The sequence below is a fragment of the Marmota marmota genome, unplaced genomic scaffold (genome assembly GCF_001458135.2).
Source record: "Marmota marmota marmota unplaced genomic scaffold, marMar, whole genome shotgun sequence".
NCBI classification, from domain to species: Eukaryota; Metazoa; Chordata; class Mammalia; order Rodentia; family Sciuridae; genus Marmota; species Marmota marmota.
In genome coordinates, this window is record NW_026000119.1 from 9,355,092 (window position 1) to 9,378,956 (window position 23,865).

Sequence of the window (23,865 nt, forward strand, 5' to 3'; positions counted from 1 at the left end):
GAGTGTTTTAAGCTGAAGGAAAGAGAAACAGCAGGTGCAGGCAGAAGACTCATGTAGTAGGTGCCCTCCCTATACCTGGAGGACAGGATTGTCCTTGGCTCTGAAGATGTTATGCTGAGAGGAATCTGAATAAGTTTTCTCAAGTTCATTATTCTTAGTTCACACTTCGTTTTGTCTTATCGTGTTTTCCCATAATTTTCGGTTCTTTATCAAACCTAGTATAAAAATGTTCAGGTTTAACCATTTCCTTTGGTCTTAATTTCCTTAGGGAGGTTTCTGTATCATGAAAATAAAAAGTATTCAAATATATGGTTTTTTCTTGTTATTAGCCTAATTTACGGGTGCCCCAGCCAATGATTTTAAGGTGGGTAGAAAGCAATGATTTTTCTTATTCCCCTTCGATTATTAACAAGTGAATAGGATTGATTTGTTTTTTCATCTAGTAATTATAGAGTGCCCACTATATCCCACGCCTTGATGGCATTCAGTGGAGAGCAAGATACATTTCCCCTAGCCCATCAACTATGGCTAACAGAGAAATATTTAGAAAATGGCTGGGCACCTATATTTCTAGCAAGTGGGGAGGTCAAGGGAGGAGAGTCATAATTTTGAGGCCATCCCTGGCATCTTAGTGAGACCCTGACTCCAAATAAAAAAATAGTATGGACTGGGGACGTAGCTCAGTGGTAGAGAGTACCCTTGGGTTTAATTCCCAGTGGCAGAAAAGAAAATTGGAAAAGGAAAGATAAAGTTACAAAGAGAAGGTGAGTCAGACTTCAAAAGAACAGGCTTTCCAAACTAGAAAACAAACAGGTGTTTATGGCATTTCCCAGCTTTGTTATGTTATCAGTCTGCTCTTGGTTGGAAAGCAGTACATTTCCCCCATGAGTATCAGTTTTGCAAAGGCTCTGATGTGTCTTCAAACATTAGCTTAGCAAAAATCTGGGATAAAATCATTTGGGTTAGGGCCTCTGAATTTATAAGAAACAGTTGGGTTTTCATTATTTTGGAGATCAGAACCAGTCGAGATGACTCCAATCTTTTTGGTTTATATTGGTGTGTAAAGTGTCCTTGGCCCTGAATTTGATATGTAAAGTGCTCCATCATCTTGGAAGCCGAGCAATGCATCAGTTTTTGCATCTACAAGCCCTGAGGTACAAACCCAGCTGCCAGGGCTGGTTGCTCTGCAGTGGGAGGATCTAACACAAAGTGCTTTTCACTCCCTGGACAGAAGCCTGGAGAAGTCTAATTACACACCATGGAAGTCAGCCTTGAGGTTCCTGAGTCTTTATTTTGACCAGTACTATCTGAAGCACTTTCATACCAATTCATAGTCAGTCCTCAAAACCCTGTGAGAAAAATCACTTGTTACAGTTATTATTATAATTAATGCTTCTTCAGCACTTCCACTGTGTGCCACGGGCCTTTGCTAAGCACCAGGTGCCGTTCTAACAATTTGACATCCATCCCTTCACTTCATTCCCATAATGCTCCTGTGAACATAAGGTACAACTATTATCCCTGTCCTAGAGATAATGAAAGCGAGGTACTCAGCGGTTAAGTAATTTGCTCAAAGACCCAGAGCCTGAAAGGGATACAGTTAGGATCTGATCCCAGTGGTCCTGCTGCAGAACTGGTGCGTTTAACCACTGCCAGATAGGGGGCCTTTTCAGAAAGGAGTGTTCTTTCAATTTTACAGATCAAAGGTCAAGGTCATTATTGGAATACAACACCTAGATTTTGAATTAATTATGTCTTTTGACTTCAAGTCAGACTTCTTTCAATAGTAACAAGAGCAACAGCAGGGACAGCAGTCAACACTGTGATGAGGCTTACTGTGAGCCCTGCACTGTTCCAAACACCTGTGACAGATTAGCTCATTGAATCTATAGCATTAAGGCATAGATACTATTATTGATCCTATCTTTTTTTTTAATATTTATTTTTTACTTTTTGGCGGACACAACATCTTTGTTTGTATGTGGTGCTGAGGATCGAACCCGGGGAGCACGCATGCCATGCGAGCGCGCTACCGCTTGAGCCACATCCCCAGCCCCTTGATCCTATCTTATAGATGAAGAATTGAGGCACAGAAAGGTTAAATAACTTGCCCAGGGTCACACAGCTGAAAAAAATGGCAGTTTGGCTTTGAACTTAGACACTTCCAGAATCTCCATTCTAGACTCTGTATGCTCTGCACTCTCCAGCACGGGGAAAGAGGTAAAGAAGGGAAGGGCACTAACATTTATTGGTCATGCTTTTATATGCTGTGATAGATTGTAGGATTATCAAAATATTCAGTGCCCCTCCCTCTCACCTATTTTGGGCCTGTCCTTATAGAAGGATGACACTCAGGATTGACAGCTTGGGCATGCCTTGCTTTGTCCATGACACGAGTGGAATTGGTGCCACTTCAAAGCAGAAGTTGTAGGAGTCTCTGTGAAATTCTGGCATCTCTCTTTTTCCTCCTATGTGGGACCTGCCTGTCCCAGACAGAAGCTGCTTTGGTCTTGGGAGGAATCGATTGTGAGCAGAACCGCAGCTGCTTGTCCAGGATGTGAATGCAAACAGTAAGTACCCGTGGGTGTTGTGAGGCCTGAAATTTCAGGCCCATTTGTTTCCATAGCATAACAGCTTAAACAGATGAATATCTTTTAATTATTTAATCTTCACAACAAACCTATTAGGTAGTTAATGAGTAGCTCCAGGAAGAAACTAAGATTCATAGTAATTTGTTTAATAATTTCAAAGTGTAGGAGCGAGGGTTTGCCACTCTTTCCATTGCTTTATCATCTCTACTTGCTCATCTGCATTCAATGCCTAGGATGAATGGGAATATTAATTGACAGCAGTGGCCGCCAGCTGTGGCACATGATGGTTCTAAGGAGCTGAGTCTGCCGGTAAGTCACTGCTTGCTGAGAAAGAACCAACGAATAAAAAGTAAATTGTTTAGAAAGACACAGATGAGATGGAAGAATTTTTCATGCATCTTTAGACATTGGCAATTTCACAGTGCTTTAAACATGATAGGCACAAAATTATGTTAGATGAAATTTCATTTGATATGAGTGGAATTTCATCCAGGAGTGAAAATTATATTAGAAAATTGGAAAATTGGTTGCTTTAGTGCTTGAGCTTCATATCTGGTCTGTGATATGATCCTTCTCTTACATGAAAGAAATCAACTAGTGAGTAGAACTTTCTGACACCAATCCCTGTGTCTCAGCAAAAGGCTATGACCACCTGAGAGCTGTTCCATTTTATCCTGTGCCCATACCTTTTATATTCCCAGCAGGTCCCCCTGGTTGCCTACCCAGGATCCTTTCACTGCCAGCCTGGCCTTTCTTACTAACATAACCTTTGCTTTGTTCACATATTGCCCACCCCTACAAAGCTGTGAATCTTAGGAGGTGCTGGAGAAGGAATTGCAATTAGTCAAGGCAACCAAGCAGATCTCACTTTCTCTGACAGTGATTGGTTTGCCAGTGTGTGGGTCTGTGAGCCTATCCTGGGCATGAAACAGGAAGATACAAATTGCACTGCAGATTTGAATACCAGTCCTGCTTTAAACACAAGTCTATGTCATATCAGCAGTGGTTGCAGATTTTGATGGTGAAACTCATATGATACAATAGATTTTATTTTAATTCTTTTTTAACTTTATAGAGAGACACAAGACAGGAATACTGAGTACCTGCAGGCATCCAAGAGGCTCAGAGGCTACCATGCATACAGCTTATTGTTTCCTATCACCCCTCCTGAGCCTGTGCAGCTGCTTAGGATGATCAGGGTACATGGGCGCATTTGATCACTCTGTCACCAGTCTTCCATCTGGGTGCCATGTCAGCTCTCCTAGTACACATTCAAATCCACAATCAGGGATTTACCAGCAAACAAGGAAACCATTCCTCATCTAAGTTAACTTGGTAGTTGTTAAGGAAACAGTGCCGTGAGAAGGCAGAACCAAGGTCATTTTCCCAGGTAGGCCTGAAAGTGTTAGAAGACTCAGAACTGACGTTAACCTTTATAGGAAGTTGTCAGGGGACTTAAGGAAAGATTTCTAGGTTCTTAATAGGAGGCCCTGGGTTTGTGAGTGCGCACACGCGCACACACACACAGAGAGAAAAAAAGAAAAAGAAAGAGGAGAAATATTCAGAATATGGATTCTCATCCTTTGGACATTTTTGTGTCTGGAGTTGGTGTTTGAAACTATATTTTCCTGGTCCATTCAACTCCCCACATTCCACTTCAAGATGTCTTTTTATAATTTCCCCACTTTCCTCAAACTTCTTCCCCAATTCTTATTTTCAGTGGACATCTTGCTTCCTACTTATCTGAGAAAATGTGAACAATAAGTAAACTTTAACACATTCCCACCACCACTTACCAAATGATTTCCTTTTCATCCATATCCTCTGTTTTCCCTCCTTTTGCCATAGGTCTATTGCTTATTCTCCAACCCAAGGTCATCTCTGCTGCTCATGCCTTGGATCTTATCTCCACTCCTCTCTTCAAGGACATCACCCTAGCACTATTCTCCTGTTTGATCATTTCCATCAGCATATATCCTTTAGTATTTCCTATTTTTAAAAAAGCCTTTCACTTGACCCCACATCCTATTCAAGCTACTGGCTCATTATAGCAAACATCTCAAAGGAGTTCTCTGTTTTCTGATTCTTCTGGTCTCACTTATTTGGAGTTGGGTTTTCTTTTACTTGTAACCTAAATTACCTTGAATATTCTCATCTCATGAACTCAAAAATTTTTTCCACTGAATACTGGTTGTTACTATAACTCAAGATTATTAAATTGGGAGAAAGTGTGTTTCAATATGAGAAACCATCACTGAAATAGCAGCATATCGTAACACCTTTCAAATATGAACAAACTGAATAAGAAAATGCTCATGTATTTTCTTAAAGAAGTTACTCCTTTGAATCTACTATCTGCATAATCTTTTCATAGTTTATTCATTTACTTTTTTTTTTAGAAAAGGAGTTTCATTTAATGCTCTAAATTAAAAGCTAGACCATTGATTATTTGACATTTCCAGTAAAAATTTTTTTGTTTGCAGACAACATGGTCTTATATATTTACTTAGTTTGGGAAATTTTTGAGAGATTATGATTCAAGACAAACTAAAATAGTATCTTTGCAATTCAAGTACGAGCTTTGTTATTATTGTTGTTTTTTGGGGGAGCATCTTTTGTAAATCACTAGATGCTTTGTGTGTGTGTGTGTGTGTGTGTGTGTGTGTGTGTGTGCTGGGGATTGAACTCAGGGCCTTGTGCATATGAGGCAAATACTCTGAGCTACATCCCCAGCCCTCACTAGAAGTTTTATAGGTATTTATTAACAAAAAAAATCTAGTATACAAGGTTAGAACATTTTAAAGTTATTTAGATATGTGATACATTAAATGAAGTTCAAAAGTCTATTATCTCTATTACATATATTTATTAGATGTCTAATAGCTCATTTACTCAATAAACAATCATCTTAATTATATAACGTGTTATAATATTTTCTAACTAAAAAATAAATTTGACGTTTTGTGATGTTCTCCCATGCATGAACACATGAAACTGTGGCAATAATCTGGTAAGATCAATAGGGTAAACAATTACCCCCACCCTTTTTAAGAGGTGGTAAAAATGAAGTGTTTATGATAAAAATCAGAATACAAAAAAATACTCTGAAAGGCCATAGCATGCTGAGAACCTCACAAGTTGAAATTTAATATAAAGGATCTTGTCCTTGGGAGTTCAAAAGAACAAATGCACAAACAAAATGGCTTACTTTAGTATTTGTTGCAAGCAATCAAGAATGTGAGTTTGCCATATTACATCTCCTAAACAGCTACTAAGGTCTTGAATTGCATTGAAAACACTTTTTTAACTAGCAACATTTACTGGAGCTGTCAGACAAGGAACAGACTCAATCTTGTAGCTGAGTAGAGCCACAGATAGTTCTTACTGAAGTAAGTATACGTGTCAAGGTAGGAGTCCAGGATCATTAGGAGCTGAGGGTGGGCTTCAGTCAACAGTCAGAAAAATACAGGAGCCTCAGCTATAGTACTGCAGGAAAATTAGTTCTGCCAGCAAGCTGAGTGAGCCTGGAAAGCAGATTCTCCCCCAGTTGAACCAGCACAGCCTCACTAACTTATTGATTGCAGCCTCTGACAGAAGACCCAGTTAAGCTGTGCCTTGACTCCTGACCCACAGAAATTAAAATAACAAATGTGTTGTTTTGAACTGCTAAATTCACAATAATGTGTAACAAAACACGGAAAGCTATTTGTGTGTGTGTGTGTGTGTGTGTTTTCTCTTTTTTTGGTCAGTGAGGGTAAGGGTTTGTCAATTTTGTTTATATTTCCAAAGACCCAACTCCTGACTTCATTGATTCTTTTTTTTTTATTAGTTGCTCATGACAATACAATGATCTTGACATATCATACATTTGAATCAAATGGGGTATGAATTCTCATTTTTCCAAGTGTACAGGTTGCAGAATCACATTGGTTATATGGCCACTTATATACATACAGCAATACTAGTGTCTATTTTATTCTGCTGCCCTTCCTAGTAATACTTATTCAGCTTACCTACTTTTAAGCAATGTAACTTTTTTGCTGCCAAATAGTTGCCTACATTTCTTTGTTTTACAGGCTTTACTTATTCAATCTTTTTGTGGGTCAGGAACACTAGAGTAAAAAAGAAATGGAAGATTGACCCATGCTTCCCATGGCAACCACTTGTATCTTACCTTTTCTGTTGTAAGAGGCAAAAATTGTCTCGCAGAGGCACTAGACATATAAAGGTCAAAGATATGCCTTTGGATCTTATCCCCACTCCTGATGAAGAACAAGGACTTTGGGTCACTTTCCCCCAACTTTGCCCTTTCAACAGGAAATAACTAGAACTTTGTTAAGAGAAATGAGTCACAAGAGCCACACAATGGCAAGCTCTACCACTATGGATATCCCACTAGATATACAGAATAATAGATCTATTTAAATAAATCTATAATGAAAAGTCAGAGATGGAAAAAGACTAGAAAATCAGGTATTAGAAACTTTATATTCTCATAGGGGGAAAAATTTAATTACCAACTGGTCTTATGTTTTTATAATTAGAAAAATCAAAAGTAATTTATAATTGTAGCAAAGTCGATGTGTAAATCTTTAATTTTTAAATGAAAACAACTAGTCATGAGTGCTTAAAGTAGAAATGAAAACAAACAAACAAACAAAAAATACTATTTCTAAAAACAACAACAACAACAAAAACCAGTTAATTTGCCAGGAAAGAAAATCAAAATGGAAACTCCTTCCAGAAGAGCTCCCAAATCCATTATATATTAATTTGTTGTTGTTTAGAATGTAAGTTACATGAGTGAATGGACTTTTGTTGTTTCCTGCTATATCTCCAGTGTCTATAGTTGAATGAACTAATGTAGTTTGCTTTGTTGGTGAGGATTACCAGTTCTGAGGAGAAGTATGAGGCTCTTATCTCGTTGCAACAAAGCTGTGAAATTTAAGGGTTTGTTTTTCTATCAGCATAATTTCAGACCAGTTAAAAGGTGAGCTCTCCCAGGGGCAGGTCGAATGCCTATAATCCCAGCAGCTTTGGAAGCTGCAGCAGGAGGATCCGGAGTTCAAAGCCAGCCTCAGCAACTTATTGAGGCCCTAATCAACTCAGTGAGATCTTGTCTCTAAACAAAATACCAAAAAGGGTTGGACATGTGGCTCAGTGTGGTTTAGTGCCCCTTGGTTCAATCCCAGGTACTGGAAAAAAAGAAGAAGAAAAAGTGAGCTCTCCCTTCACCTCTTATAGTAAGTAACTCTGGGTGATTATTCTTTTCTTCTGGAAATGCTAGAGGTGTAAACTACCCGTGAATGTTTCAAATCATCAGGATGAATGTTTTATGCTTTATCATTATTGCTCTACTGTTGTAGTAGCCTTCAATACAGGGAAACCATCTTTAAAGTACAGCTTTGCTAATGTTTCTAAAGCTTAACTGGCCTCTACTCAGAGAGCATGTGGATCCCACCTAAAGCTTTAATGGTTACCATCTTCATGGTTTTCAGAGACCAGCCGATAATACTGATTGCTTTCATGCTAATTGCTTGCAAAAAAACAAGGCTTTGCTGTCTTATTGTTGTCTTGGTGTGATCCCTGCCCTATGTGCACCTCATCCAATCACCCACCAACTGCCACCATGGACCTCTGGACTGCCCTGTTGCTAAATATCCTTAACTCTCCAAGTCACACCTGATGGAGAACAAGGACTTTGGGTCACTTTCCCCTAACTTTGCCCTTTCAGCAGGAAATAATTAGAATATGTTGGTGTCCAAATACCCTAAAATAATTTAGGGCCCAAAGTCCTGGAGGGGGGAGTGTTAGGGAAGAGACAGATGAGGATGGTGGGGAACATGGGGTTAAGAGAATAATTTTATAAAATGAGCCCACTGTGCTGACCCCCACATGCCTTCTTTTCCAAGAAGTGATTTACCTGCAGCCCTGCTTAGCCTAAGTGGACAGGATATGTCATATTCCTCAGCAAACTACCTGTTAACTGCAGGAGAAATGCAGGCCCAAGATCATGTCAATGGGAGGAAACCAAGAGAATTTTGTGACCAGATCCTGAAACTCTGGGAGATAAGGATAGTTCCTCCCAACCATAAAATCTGTAAGAATGTATGGTAAGATTCCAATAAGAACCAGTCAGCATGGGCTGTGACCCAGAGTTGCCATGACAGTGGGGACTTGAAAGTAAAATGTCACCTTGCTGTCACTCAAAAGTTAAGAAATGAACCTGGGCAGGACTCTCTGAAAACATCTCTGGGATCCCCAATAAAACCGGAGTGCAGGAGAGGCATGTAGTCTCTCTCCTCTCTGAGATGACCCACTCTTTTCCTTGAGAGTGTCCCCTTTCCCTTTTCCTGTCCTTTCAATTAACTCATTCCTGTTACTCTGAGCAACATATCTGAAATCTTTCTGACCTGATCACAAGAATCAGGGGCTGAAAAGGGGGTCTTCACCCTGCCTCAGTTTCTCAGAAAGCCCCAGCTTCACAAGAGGGTTAACAAACAAGCAGAGGAAAGAGCATGTGTAGAAGTCCATACAGACGGGAGAGTGCAGAATACATGCACTCTGTCTTAGTCCATTTGGGCTGCTGTAACAAAATACCGGAGATCACATGGCTTATAAACAGCAGAAATTCATGTCTCACAATTCTGGAGGCTGCAAAGTCCAAGACCAAGGTGACAGCAGATTTTGCTGTCTTCTTCATAGACAGTTATCTTTTTACTCTAACATTAATTTAGCGGAGAGATCTCTCTCAGGCCTCTTTTATAGGAGGAACACTGATTCCAATCATGGGCTCTGTACCCTCATGACCTAATCACCTCCCGAGGATCCCACATAATATCATCACTTTGGAGATGAGCATTTCAACATCAGAGTGGGGGGAGGGGTGTTGTAGGGACAGATGAGGCAGGGCACCGAAGATAGCAGGAGAGAATTTTATTTGGCTGCAGCCAGGTTCAGAGGGCACAGTTTTTGCTGTAAGCAATCAATGCCCTGAACCCCAAGTTCAGGTGGTTTCAGGATTTTATACCCAGCGTGTAGGGGGAGGGGCTCAGAAGTTCACATAAAAGCAGCTTTTTCTTTCACTGTTCTGGGCAAGTTAACCCTTCAAAGACAACATCTAAGAAGGGGAGAGCTTCTTCTCCCCTTTCTTTCCTCCCTCTGCCAGCTGTTACCATGGAGCCCAACTGGTAACTTCTCTTATCTTAGAAATACAGACATCTCCGTGAAGCCCCAGCTCAAGATCAGAGGCCTTGTTTACACATAAACTACTATACTGGATATATGTTTGTAAAAAACTAGTAAGGGGGTATCCAGCACCTGGAGTACTGATTTCTTCCCATTCAGTGGCCAAGTAAGATAGGGCAACACAAAAATAGGAAGTTTATATACACTGAACTCTTTTGTAGAGACTCTTTTGCTGACAGTCCTAAAATCAGCTGTAGTGAAGATTTCTGGAGAAGCCCAGTTAAGACTTTTCTGTGGAGAAAGGGGGTGCCACTACAGGGGTACATACACATTCAGACCGTAGCAACCAGGAATAGCAAATATCTTTTTTTTGCATAATATTTTAATTTTATGCTATAATAATCAGAAATAGTTTATCTTTGGAAGGAATTCATATATAGAGGGATCACCTAGAGTTAGAAAATAATCATGTCCAAGGATTAAATGGATAAAATACAGAATAGAGAGGAATTTTAATTGGGTTTCAAATTAACTAAAACAATAAAAGTATAGGAAAATGTTTAGTATTTTGTGACATAGAAGTAATGAAATTAACTTCTTTACATTGAAAGTAAGTTCTATATTTGAAATGTACACCCTACATAAAAAGCATGTTATAATTTTCAATAAAGCATCAGGTACTTCTAACAAACTCATAGTTCTAGAAAAAATTAAGAACTTTGAAGCTGTGTATGGTGGTATATACTTGTAATCCTAGCAGCACAAAAAATCAAGGCAGGAGGATTGCAAGTTCAAAGCCAGCTTTAGCAACTTAGCCAGGCCCTTGGTAATTTAGTGAGATCTTACCTTAAAATAAAATATAAAGAGCTGGGGATGTGGCTCTGTGGTTAAGTGGCCCTGGGTTCAATCCCTAATACCAAACAAATAAACAAAAGGAAATGTGCTAGATGATTACTGCTATTTTTAAACTCTACAGGTAAAATTTCATACAAATAAAAATGTACATTTTTCTTTTAGTATTAACATTTTTTATAATACCAGGGATTGAACCCTATCACTGAACTATATCCCTAGCTCTTATTTTAGGTCTCAGTAAATTGCCAGGCTGGCCTTGAACATAGAATCCTCCTGGCTCAGTCTTCCAAGTTGCTGGGATTATCTGGTCCAAGTAAATTCTTAACATTGTCACAAATTTTGATCCCTGTACCCAACATACAGGCATACAGACCCCTTTTCCATACTTAATGGGAAATTAAAGGCAAACTCAGTTGTTGCCAGGAAGTGGCCTTAAAAAACATTTCTTAGATGGAAGGAGAACCTCATTGTTATACAGAATACATATATGATGTTGTGATGAGAAAAAGAAAAAAAAAAGTGTGTCACATTAGATTGGATAGAGAGAAAGGATGGGAGAGGAGGGGAGGAGTAGGGAGGATAGGAAGGGCAGCAGAATAGAATAGACAATATGATTGATGTATGTACATTCCATGTATGTATTATATGTCAAAATACATTCTGCTGTCATGTATGACTAAAAAAAATAAAAATAAATTGTATGGTTTTAAAAAAAAACAACAAAAACATTTCTTAATACTTTAACAGGCGACTTTCTCAGCATGCTTTCAGGGCCATAGTTTATACTGGTGTTTCATTAACTCATCTCTATGGAAAGTCCTGATACCCACAAAGCTAAAATAGGTTCACTTATTATTCTGATATCCTGACTGAACAACTCTTTCTGGAGTATCTTGGCTAAACAACACTGTTGAAACTCTCCTTTGTCAGGCCCTATCTTTTCATTCATACTCATTTTTTTAAAAAGAGTTTAAAAATTTTTTTCCTGATAAACTTAAAATTTTTTAGTTGTAAATGGACACAATACCTTTATTTAATTTTATTTATTTTTATGTGATGCTGAGGATCAAACCCAGTGCTTCACACATGCTAGGCACGCACTCTGACTGAGCCACAACCCGAGCTCACTCAAACTCACTTTTAAAATATACCTGCTGCTACCAGTTTGGGGTTTTGTATTTCAATTTATTTTGGAATGGTTTACTGGCATTGAATTATTCCACTTATATTTTTACATAACTATAATAGCATATTTTAAAATGACTATTATCAATACCCGCACATAAGAGTGACTTTTACCAGTTTTATGGTGATAGGGTCATTTAACAGTTTACTCATCACAGTTGACAAGGTATCAAAAATAGCTTTATTAAATATAACATTATTAATTATCAACAGCAATTATAATGATGAATAGCTCCTCTACTAGTTATTGAGGATGTACTAGTTCTGAAGGCTTGTCTCTCAATTTCTGGTAGAGCAGCCAAACATTCTTTTTTAACGCCCTCAGCCTGGCATTTCTAATATTGAATTTAGAAAACCCCAAAACTACAGACCTGATTGATTTGAACAAGAATCTAGATGATATGTAGTAATTACTAGTGATAGAACAGCATTAGGGTTAAGAATATGAATTTTGAAGTTAGACTGCTGGGTTCCAAGTCCTTATACAGAAGTGAGTAGTTTTGGGTTGCCAGATTTAGCAAACTATGATAGCCAGTTAAATTTGAATTTCATTTAACAGAAATATTTAGTGTAAGTATGTCCCAAATATTGCATAAGATATACTAAAATTTTTAATTATCTTAATTTCAAATTTAACTGAGCATCCTGCATTTTATCTGGCAACCATTATTTAACCTCTGTAAACTTCAATTTTCTTATTAGTTGAATGGGGATAATAGTAGTACCAACTTGATAAGGTTGTTGTGAAGACTGACTTAAAATATGTAAAATACTGACTAATGGCCCTTAAATAGAACATCTCAATAAATGTTAACTACTGTTATTGTAATAGTTTTATGGTAGTGTTATAAATACTTACTGGAGGTTATTTTTGGAGCTTCTGCTATCAGCTATGATGATTAGCTGGTAACAGACTGATTCTATTGCCACCAACAACAATTAAACTGGTCGAAATGCATTTAAAGTGTGTATATATATATATATATATATATATATATATATATATATATATATAAAGTGATTGGCAGTATAAGACTGCAATTCCCTAGAGTGAAAACAAATGAAATCAATCTTTCATCTTCCCATTTTCTGACCAGAGGTACTTTAAGACTGGACAGCAAAGAAAGAAAACCCACACAAACATGGCAATTTGTTGTTAGTGAATTAGTTTGGGGAAGCTGAGACTGCTGAATTTGTGGGTTTCTGTACTGTAGTGACAGGTGCAAAGTAGAGAACACTTCCAGAAACCCACAAGTCACCATGAGTCTTTGAGTAAACTATAAACTCTGTATGCAAAGTGAGGTTCCAGGAGGCTGGACAGAGAATGACAGGACAGTTCTTTGTTCCTGAGGAATATGCCTGGCTTAGCATTTCTGCTTCATCATTTATTGGCTGAGAAGCCTGTGGGAAGAAAATCCTCAATGCAGATGCAGTAGCGGATTCTATCCAGGCAAAAAATCATGGCTGGGGCCATGGGGTAAAGAAGATGCTCCTTGTGGTTCCAGGATGAACTGTGCAGCTGAGACTTCCTCTTTCCACTCCAGGACAATCTGAGAGCTAAGTTGCACATACCACCAGCACTGATTTTGTAGATGTTTCTTTCTGAAGGTCTTTGGTGGTGGTGGGGCACAGTGAAGCATTCACTGGCTCTTTGTAACACAGTCATCTTTTTTGAGACAGGTGAAGAATACTTCTCTTTCAAAAGTTTGTGCCCCATAGTGAACTGCTCAAACTATTCCCAAACCCAGAAGGCAGATGATAAAGCACCCAGCAGCCCAAGCTATTTTGCCTTGAATCCATTTCTTTAAAAGAGAATCATTACTAAGAATTCTAATGCTGAATGTAGAAGCAAACAAACCCTTCTCAAATTTCTTCCCCCACTCCTGTAGTTTCTACAACTAGTTTCTTCCCATCTTATGGAATCCTAATTGTTAGTTTGAAATAAGATTGCTTTTAATGTTCAGTCATAGTAATGTACAACTAGTAACAAGTCTTTCCATTTACATTGAGCTCACCCTTTATTAAGAATAAAACAGGCGATGGGAATAGGAAGACAGAATGAATCAGACATAATTTTCTTATGTTCATATATGAATACATGACCAGTGAAACTCTACATCATTTATAACCACAAGAATGGGATCCTAATTAGGATAAGTTATACTCTATGTAGGTATAATATGTCAAAATACACTCTATTGTCATGTATATCTAAAAAGAACAACAACAAAAGAATAAAACAGTTTTCTCAAAGTTTAAAAAATAAGGAACCATGACCATGGATTAAGTGAACATAATATCTATTTTTATTACGAAAACATTAAATTTTGACAAATTGCTTCATCTGCTTTTTAAAAATCTATTATCTGACTTAAACCTACTCAGCAAAAATGCCAATAAATTATATAAATCATAGTTTGGGTCTTTTTAAAACTAGGAACGTATCATTTATAATAACCAAACAATACTAAATTGAATTGTATGAGCTATTAACTTGTAATTTATTTTCCATATTTAGCTTAAAATAAAAAGAAAACCAACTGTATTAATACACTGCTGCAAAAGTTTATCAGAACCTCCCTCCACATCACTGTGTCAGTATCCTCCTTTCTTCAGAGGTACAAAATACAGCCACATCAGGTGTCAAAGCACTCATTCTCAATTGCCCTCTCCTGCTCATCTTGGGAGTCACATGCCACCAAGGGCTGATAACATGTGCCCAGCCTATCTTGCCTTTAAGTAAATTTCCTTTCTATAAAAGGAAATCATTAGCTAAGAGTTCAAATGCTGAATTTAGAAATGATTCCAATCCAATATATAAAAATCAAATGTGTTAGTATTTAAAAGCCACAAATTCTGAAAAGTAAACAACCAATGAACTAATAAGGCCAATAGCACTGCCACCACATGCCTTCAAATGGTTTTGTGTGCGCGCGAGCATTTGTCTTCACAAATTATATTTTGGGACAGATTAGATGAATTTAAATAAAATGGGTGTTCTGTAGAGAGTTTTAGGGTTTTCAACATGGGTGGCAAAATTAAAAAATACATCAATAGTCTTATTAGTGAATGTTTTCCACTTGGTTTCTAAATCTTTATTTCCTGTGGAGGCAAACCAAAACACTCTTAAGATTCCATCTTCAAAATTACAATATAATGTCTATTATTCCTAGAGATTTTAGAGTTAGATATGATCCTGGTCCTTGATACCATCTTCATTTTCATCATCCTCATCATCTTGATCTCCAGATTCAAGTTCATCCTCTTCTTCAATCTAGAGGGAAAATATAAATTTAATACTATGGAAATCTGTTCAAACTCAGATATAATATACATGATAAATGTATACATGTATTCTATTTTAGTAATTATAGTAGAATATACACCATCTGATGTCCTTGATTTAATGCTCAAGGTTCCCTGTTATTTTTAACACAAATGAGATATATCAGTTAACTTTACTAATAAATTACATCTCCACATGCAAATCTGAACCAAACATGACAAAGATGATGGTCCACTTGGGTGTTCAGAGTCTTGTTATCACAGGAATTATCAAATCAATTCACTTTTTAGGTCATGGTCCAAAAGAAAATAGTCTAAAGTGCTGAAAAATAAATTTAATCTGTGTCTTAATCCAACTCACTGAATAGTGAAAGAAATGTAGATAATACCTTATTCATAAATCCACATAACAATACCTATAATAAAGGAACAATTTTTCCATGCTGTGCTAAAAATTTTTTAAATGTTCACAAAGAAATATAATACAAATCATTTCTGGAAACATTTCTATCTTACTGGATGACCAAGATCCTTGAGTTTATTCTTCAATGACAATATTTTCTGATCTTGATCGGCCAACAGCACCAAGAGATCATCTTGTTCTTTTTTAGAATCTGTAACTTCCAACTGTAGTTTGTCTTTCTCATTTTGTAAAATGGCAATAGTGCTGTTTGATGAATCCAGCTGCTCTTTCATGGCAGTTCTTTCCTCAGACAGAGCTTTAACTTCATTCTAGAAAAAGGTGAAAGTCAATAATCTGAAGTTAGTATTTGCTGTGCTAGATTTTTAACAAATAGTTTCTTCCTATGACAAATCACTACACTTGTCCAATCTGAGGCATTTAGGGGTGGGAGTTGAAGATACATGAGGCTTAAAACATATACATCCAGTAACATGAGAATTTTTAGACTATCCATTGAAGATGGTTACTGTGAAAAATAGATTAATATTGAAAATGTAGTTAGCTATTCCTCAAAAAATCCTAATAAAAAAAGCAATACCATGTTAGATAATCAGAGGAATAAACAAAGAAACAAAATATTTCACAGCAGAAGTCTGGTTACCATCAGAATTAGAACCAAAAACTCAAGTTTAAAAAAAAAAAAGTTGCCAGGTGCGGTGCACGCCTATAATCCCAGTGGCTTAGAAGACTGATGCAGGAGGATGGGGAATTCAAACAGCGAGACCCTGTTTCTAAATAAAATACAAAATAGGGCTGGGGATGTGGCTCAGTGGTCGAGTGCCCTTAGTTAAATCCCCAGTACCCAAAAAAGTTTACATCATAGAATTAAATGAGAAAGAATAATTAATAGTTTAAAATAAAATCCATGGTTTAAAAATAAAACAATATGATCACAATCCAAAAAGCATAATTATACTTTATTTTTCTTTTTGTATTTTTCCCTTCATGCCTTTTATCAGTCACCTTATTCCTCTCTGCATTTATTTATTCTGAAGTCTCTATAACAGATTATCAGAATTTAATGTTCCTGTGTTCTTCAGCCTGAATTTGGCTTGTGTATTAGCCAAGTTTGTATTCCTTATTTTGTTATTGTGATTAGATATTGATATTGACAAGAAACTTAAATATTTTCAATGAATTTTACTTTTGTAGTACATGTACATAAACTCCTATTTCAAGTATTCAATACCATCATTTGAAACAGCATTAAAAAATCTTTATGACATCTTAAGTCATCAAAATATGAATGGTAATGTTATGATAAAATTACATCCCATCAGCTTTCTTCATAAACCTAAGGATCTGAGATTAAGTGAAATAAAATCAAATGTTCTAGTGTTTATATCATACTAAACATAATAAATAAGTTTTACCAAAAACCAACCTTCAATTCTTTAGTTTCTTGTAGTAATGCTGATAGTCTTCCCTCTACATCAGTAGTTTTAGAAGCTATTATAGACTCATTTTCTCCTTGTACAGGAATGGATTTTGTCTGAAAGTAGAAATTGGAAAAAAAAAACAAAACTGTTTTTTGGAAGTTATAGACAATATGAACTCTCAAAGTGGTAATTTAATCTTGTTGTTTTGAAATTTTATTTCCAACTACAGAAAATATAACTCTTCATATATTTTTGTGCAACAAAGTACTCTCCACAGATGAGCCGTCCCCATCTGGAGCAGCATTAGATCTTATCAGAGTATGAGGAAGGCTGGGCTAATAAGCTTCCTCAAGGTCAGCCTAGAAAAGTAATTAATGAGGCAGCTCCAGTGAAGCTATAACACAATATATAATAAACAGAAATTATTTTTTCAAAGCTTTTCCCTCATAAACTTCCTGTACCATGAGTCTACGCTGTCGTTTCAGATAAGACAAATAGGTAGATGATAAACTGAGCCAAAGGACATTAATTGGCAAAATGCAAGTATTTTCTTAAGTACTATAGTAGATGCTATTAAATCAAAGTCTTAAATTCTATTCCCATAAAATACCAGGAAGTGAAGTGCTAATGCAACAAATATCTAAAAACGTGGAAATGGCTTTGGAACTAGATAATGAGTAAGAAGCTCAAAGGGTTTTGTGGTGCATATTAGTTAAAGCCTGAATTACCTCAAAGTGACTGTTGGTATAAATATGGACATAAAAGGATTCTGGTGAGGGCTCAGAAAGAAAAGCTATAAAGAAAGCTTTTATGGTCTTCAGAGATACACATGTGCTATCCTGAACAGAATGTTGAAAGAAATATGAACATTAAAGGTACTTCTGGTGAGGTCTCAGATGAAAATGAGAAACATGTGAAAATGAGAAACATGTCACTGTGAATCAGAGAAAAGGCAGTTCTTGTTATAAAGTGGAAAAGAACTTGTGCTGAATTGTGTCCTAGTGTTTTGTAAAAATATTGAACTTTAAGGTTAGAAACTTGGATATTTAGCTGAGATAAAGCCTCATTTCAACTTGCTGCCAAGAGTAAAATGTAAATGAGAGACAAATTGACAAAGGAATGGCTAGACAAAAAAGAGCCGGAACTTGAAGATTTGGAAAATTCTGCCTATCTATATTGCAAAACATAAGAAGGCATATTTTGGAAACATCAAAGGTTTGAAGAACTTTTAGGGATTACATGTGTGATTAATGGAACCAATCAACCAGCTCAGCAAATGCCAGAAAGAGAGATGAAGTTATCCAAAAAACGTCTGTGGAGGACCCTCTTATCTAATGGCTTGAAGTCCTATGAACTGCAGGCGAAGCCAACAAGGTTTCTGATCATTTTATACCTGTAGAAAAGCTGCCATTTTGACTGGAGCAGGCAGAGATAGGATGTAATACTAGCAAAATAAACCATTCACTAAAAACTTGGAGAATCTTGTCTACAAAATGACTGCCTCTCTGGTCAGGAAGCCTATGTTACTAGAACTCTGGCTAATGAGTGATCTAAAGAAAAGGTGCAATCTGATGAATCTGCTTCTTTTTCATTGAGGCTGAGAAATAATATATCACCCTGTGTTTACTACCTTTCAGAGGAAAAGAAAAAAAAATTCACGTACAAATGCTTCCATTTTCTGTAACAGCTCATGCTTTTCTGTGTGTAGTCTGGTGATCTCTACAGATTGTGAGTTTAATTGAGACTTTAAAGTTGCCAGTTCCTAAGAGACAAAAGAAGTTGAATCATACCATTAAGCAGTATTAATTTCATCAAGGAAATGTATGTTTACAGAAATAAATCTAAAAAAAATGTTTTCCTTTCTTGACCCTACCCTCTCAAACTGGAGGTTCACTGTTCAAACACAGATGAAATAATACTATGGTGAAAATGTGTTAACTGAAAGCTTATAATAATGAACTTCCCAATGTTCTTATCCTTTCCTTCCTTATCCCACAAAAATACAATAAAAGAAAAGCAATTAAAATGGTGGTTTTTTAACCAGGAGTTATAAGGAAATGTCCCCCACCTGGGACATTTATAATGTTTTGTCACCATTGAGTAGGCAGCAGAATGCAGGCATATAAAAAATTCTTGTTTTCTTTAAAATTTCTGTTAGGTGTATATGTGGTTTTTCTTTAATTCTCCTGGTTTTTTAGTCCTCAAAATGAGTTATATGGATAGTAACATTACAGATCATTTTTGTTTTCTTTTTACACAGTATTTAATGATATATATTACAATTAACAAAAGCCTATGTTACTAGTTAACAAAACCATCATTTTAAAAAATGTGTATTTTTAACAATCTAAAGTTTATAAAAGAAAATTGGAAAAAATACAAAACTAAAAGATAATTTTCTTCTGTGAAAATATCACATCAAAGTTTTACTGGGTCACATAATTAAATAATAAAGTTTTTACTTGGGATTTACAAATTAAGGTTAATATGTAACCTTATATGTAATATAAAGTTATATGTAATATGTAACCTTAATATGTAATATGTATACTTAATTTCTTTACATTTTGAGATAGTTCTATAATAGGCAGACTTTCTAAAACCCAAATAGCATTATTAATCTTCCCCACACAAGCAAAACATTATGGACATACTGGAGATCTGAAAATCCTTCGTGAAGGTGATTTGAAAAATAAAAAAGACCTGATTTTAGAATCTACTCTGAAGTACGCAGACATTATAAAAATAAGTCACAATCTACGGACAGTTACTCCTCTCTCAGACCAGTGCACTAAGGTCAGCTGACAGAGGAGGAAGTCAGTCCTGGGTTGTAATATTAGTATTGTTTGAATTTTTTAAAGAAAATTCCTTTTAATAATAAGAGGGAAATGATGGAATGAAGAAATGAGAGAAAAGGTAACTTCAAAACAAAAACCCCCAAACAAAATCTGTTTAGTGGTGATATACTAATGAGCCTGATAATTTTCTAAGTTTTTCTTCCAATTACTACATTATTTAGTTATTACCATGAAAAAAGTTATTTTGTTTTTCAGCTGGAGTCATCTGAGATATATGCTAGTTTACTCTTTTCCAATTCCAACTTTCTGGACAGGAAAATTACCTGTTTTAATTCTGCAATTTGTTCAGAATCTTTAGTTGAAGACTGTTCATTCATATCAGAAGCAGTTTGGGAAGATTTCTACAAGGAAAACAGAAATGAACTATGAAATAAAAACAATTTAATGAGAAAGGAAAAAAAACAAAAGCAGAACTGTACACACATAAGCTCTACCTTACAAATGCTTACCCAAAACTTTCACGTCAATGTTAATTTTTTTATGCAAGATAAAATTTCAACCCATATTATGACTTCTTCATAGCTAATAAGTTTATGTATTAAAAGAGTTATTTTGGGCTGGGGTTGTAGGTCAGTGGTAGAGTGCTTGCCTTGTATGCATGAGGCCATGGGTTCGATCCTCAGCACCACATAAAAATAAATAAATAAAAATAAAGATATTGGGTCTATCTACAACTAAAAACTATATTAAAAAAATAAATAAAAGAGTTATCTCATTTAAATTTCACAACAATGAGACAGACATTACCTCCAACAATTTATAAATTAGAAAACAAGTTTAAAGAGGTTTACTTTGCTGCTTAAATTCAATGACTTAGGAAGCACTGAAGCTTAGACAGTCTAACTTCAAAGTTCATATTCTAAAATTTTAATGTATGATACTTTGGCATAAGGGTTCCAGCAAAATAAACAGTGCTCAGGATGTAGCTCAGTGGCTGAGTGCCCACTTACCATGTATAGGCCAGTACTCTACAAACATAACAAAATGAATAATCAAGAGAATGAGAATTATTCTCAACTTCTTATTTATTTATATTTTTACTTACCAAATTTTCAATCAAAGAGTCTTTTTCAGCAAGTTGGGTTTGTAAAAGTTCTCGATTACTTTTTAACTCTTCTATCTCTTCTCGTAATCTACTAATTTCTTCTGGCTGAATACCATTCATCTGAGCCCCATTATTGTAAGGACCTTGATGCTGATTGTCTTTTCCTATTAAACGGCATACAATTTAAAAAGCTAGCATAAAATGAAAGTTTTTCATTTTTGAACCAGAAGACTGAAAATAGATTAATATGAGATTTAACTATAACTTCTTTATCTCAATTTGGCAGTAATTTTGCAATCACATCTCATCTTTGCATCTCATTTTTTATTGATAAAAATAGAGAACTAATGATATTTCCAGGGTTTCTAGCAGGAAAAATACATAGTTTTTGCCTAAATTGTATGATTTGGTGATCTATGATTAAGAATTAGTTTCTAATACATTCTGCTGTCGTAAATAACAAATTAGAATAAAAAATAATAATAATAAAAAAAAGAATTAGAGTAGTTTCAATTTCAATTCTGCCAATGAATGTAAAATAAAGTCCCTTTAAAAATTCTTCCCATAGGAATAACTTTTTATATGGGCTACAATACCTGACACATTGTCAAAAATACAGGAAGAAATTTTTTTTCTGAAATATTTAGTCACCCTCATATACATAAAACAAACTTCATATTTCTAAGTAATCAGCATTCCAATTACAAGTATTATAGGATAATATTATTTACAAACAGATGACTCTGACTATTTGCTAGAGACTGAACTAGAACTACATACATACAAACATACATACAAGCACACAAACACATACATAAAATTTCATTTAATTCTCAGATGACACAAATTTTACTATTTCCATTTTGCAGATGAGGAAGTTGAAAGATTAGATTAGTTATTCTCAACTGGCTATATATTAAAATCACCAAGGGAGCCTAGAATAATTATTGATGCCCAGATCCAAACCTAGACTAATCAAATCAGAAACTCCAGTGGGGTTTCAGCATTTGTATGTTTTTAAAAGTATCTCAAGATTCTAACATGCAATTGTGGTTGACAGCCAATGGGTCAGATAATCAAATAGGTATCAAGGGGCCTAGACTTCAAATTTTAAAGATCTAGTCTTAACTACACTTAGTTACCAAAACATTTTGCTTTAAAATCTGATTCACATTTTTTGTCATAATGATTAAGGTTAAAGAAAGACTAATCTAGAGAAAAAAATCTGTTTGATTTGTCAAGCTCTTGAGGAAATAATGACCTGGACACAATGATGCTGATGTGTAGTTATACTTACCTAGCTGTACTTTAAGAAGATTATACTGATCCTTCTGCTGCTGAATCTGAGATGCTTGCTGTGTGACTGCTGTTTGGAGCTGTTCATTTTGACATTTTAATGTAGAAATCTGCTGCTTTAATTCCTCAAGTTGTAGATCCTATAAAACAAAACAGTTCCAACAGAATTTGTAGCCTTAAGTAGATGAACAATTTAAAATACAGAGGTCATTTGGGGTCGGTATGATAAAGTATTCCAAATACTTCCAAAATCATTCAGTAATTAAACAGTAATACATTAATAAATTAGCCAAAGCCAATTAACATGCAGCAGAACTATAAGATTTCAAGCAGAGTCCAATTAATAAATATATAGCCCAGTTTATAATCTCACTGCAATTATGGGGGAAAATCATGGCAAATAAACTCCACTTTAAGGTCCATCAAAACATTTAAGAAACTTTGTACCTAAATATTTAAGAAACTTAGTATATGAAGATATATATATATAGATATATAGATATATATAGATATATATATATCAATATTATTTTTTAATACTAAAAGATAATCATAGAACAAAACAGTTAGAAGATTAAAAAAGCTTCCAACTCTTACCACACTAATACAACTATAGTTGGAATTAGATGTATTTATTTTCTTCCAATCCATTTTTTTAAACTTGTCAGAATCAGTCCATATGTAATTTTATTAACATTTATTTATTTATTTTTTATTTTCTTCTTTTTTTTTTTTTTTTGGTGGGGGGTATTGCAAATGGGATACATTGCTTTTTCAATGGATTCATCATTGGTATATAGGAACACAATTAAATTATGGGTGTCAATTTTATAGTTTGCTGCTTGGATGAATTCATTTATGAGGTCTAGAAGCTTTCTAGTGGAGTTTTTTTGGGTCTCCTAAATATAGAATCATGTTGTTGGTAATATGTTTTTATATGTGATTTGCCAGTAGTCTAGTAAGAATTGTTGCATCTACTTTCATCAGGGANTTTTTCAAAATGATAAATATCATCAAAATAAATCTTAGTTTAAGTGGTGAGAATATATAAAATTAACATTTTTAAAGATGAGTCATGATAGTAAATGGGTCAAATCATTCTTTTCTTCTTCCAAATCAATTGTACTTTTTGGTCCCAAAAAGGCTACATATCCCATTCCAAGTATTTATTTATTTATTTATTTATTTATTTATCACTCCAAAAATATTAAATTTATTGCCTAGAAATGACTCCACATTTCTTTTTTTTTTTTTAATTTTTTTTAGTTGTCGAGAGACCTTTATTTTATTTATTTATTCATATGTGGTGCTGAGAATCAAATCCAGTTTCGCACACATGCTAGGCAAGCCCTCTACCACTGAACTACAACCTCACCACATGACTCCACATTTCTACCAAGACATAGATGAAAAATCCTAATAACCATGGGTAGCTGATGATTCAAATTTTGATCAAGATGATTCTAGTTTATTGATTTGCTTATAAATTGAAAAGCTGAGACTGAATGCTAAAGATACCACAATATTTTCATTCTTTCTTCAAATTTCAATCTCAACATAGGTGGTGGGGAAGAAAATAACATGCAGGGAAGGAGATGAACTTGCCCTACATGTACTGTCATACGTGCATTTTTGATGATACTGAAACTTAACAATTTAAATAATCTTATTTTTGAGATAATACTGAAATACTTTCTAGAATTCCTGTCAAGGTATATTC

General features: G+C 35.4%; 1 protein-coding gene across 3 annotated transcripts in view; it reads right to left on the reverse strand.

Annotated features, from left to right (window-relative positions):
• Positions 1 to 13,812: 13,812 nt before the first annotated feature.
• Uso1 (USO1 vesicle transport factor) overlaps positions 13,813 to 23,865 on the reverse strand; it is a 61,366-nt gene continuing 51,313 nt past the window's right edge. For all 3 annotated transcript variants that reach the window (XM_015499287.2, XM_048784835.1, XM_015499286.2), the window contains 7 exons: positions 22,147 to 22,285; positions 20,850 to 21,013; positions 20,068 to 20,145; positions 18,610 to 18,708; positions 16,952 to 17,059; positions 15,621 to 15,836; positions 13,813 to 15,093 (listed from right to left, as the gene is read on the reverse strand). In XM_015499287.2, coding sequence (XP_015354773.1) covers positions 15,004 to 15,093; positions 15,621 to 15,836; positions 16,952 to 17,059; positions 18,610 to 18,708; positions 20,068 to 20,145; positions 20,850 to 21,013; positions 22,147 to 22,285 — 894 coding nt within the window. In that variant the 3' untranslated portion in view covers positions 13,813 to 15,003. The remainder of the gene's footprint in view (positions 15,094 to 15,620; positions 15,837 to 16,951; positions 17,060 to 18,609; positions 18,709 to 20,067; positions 20,146 to 20,849; positions 21,014 to 22,146; positions 22,286 to 23,865) is intronic.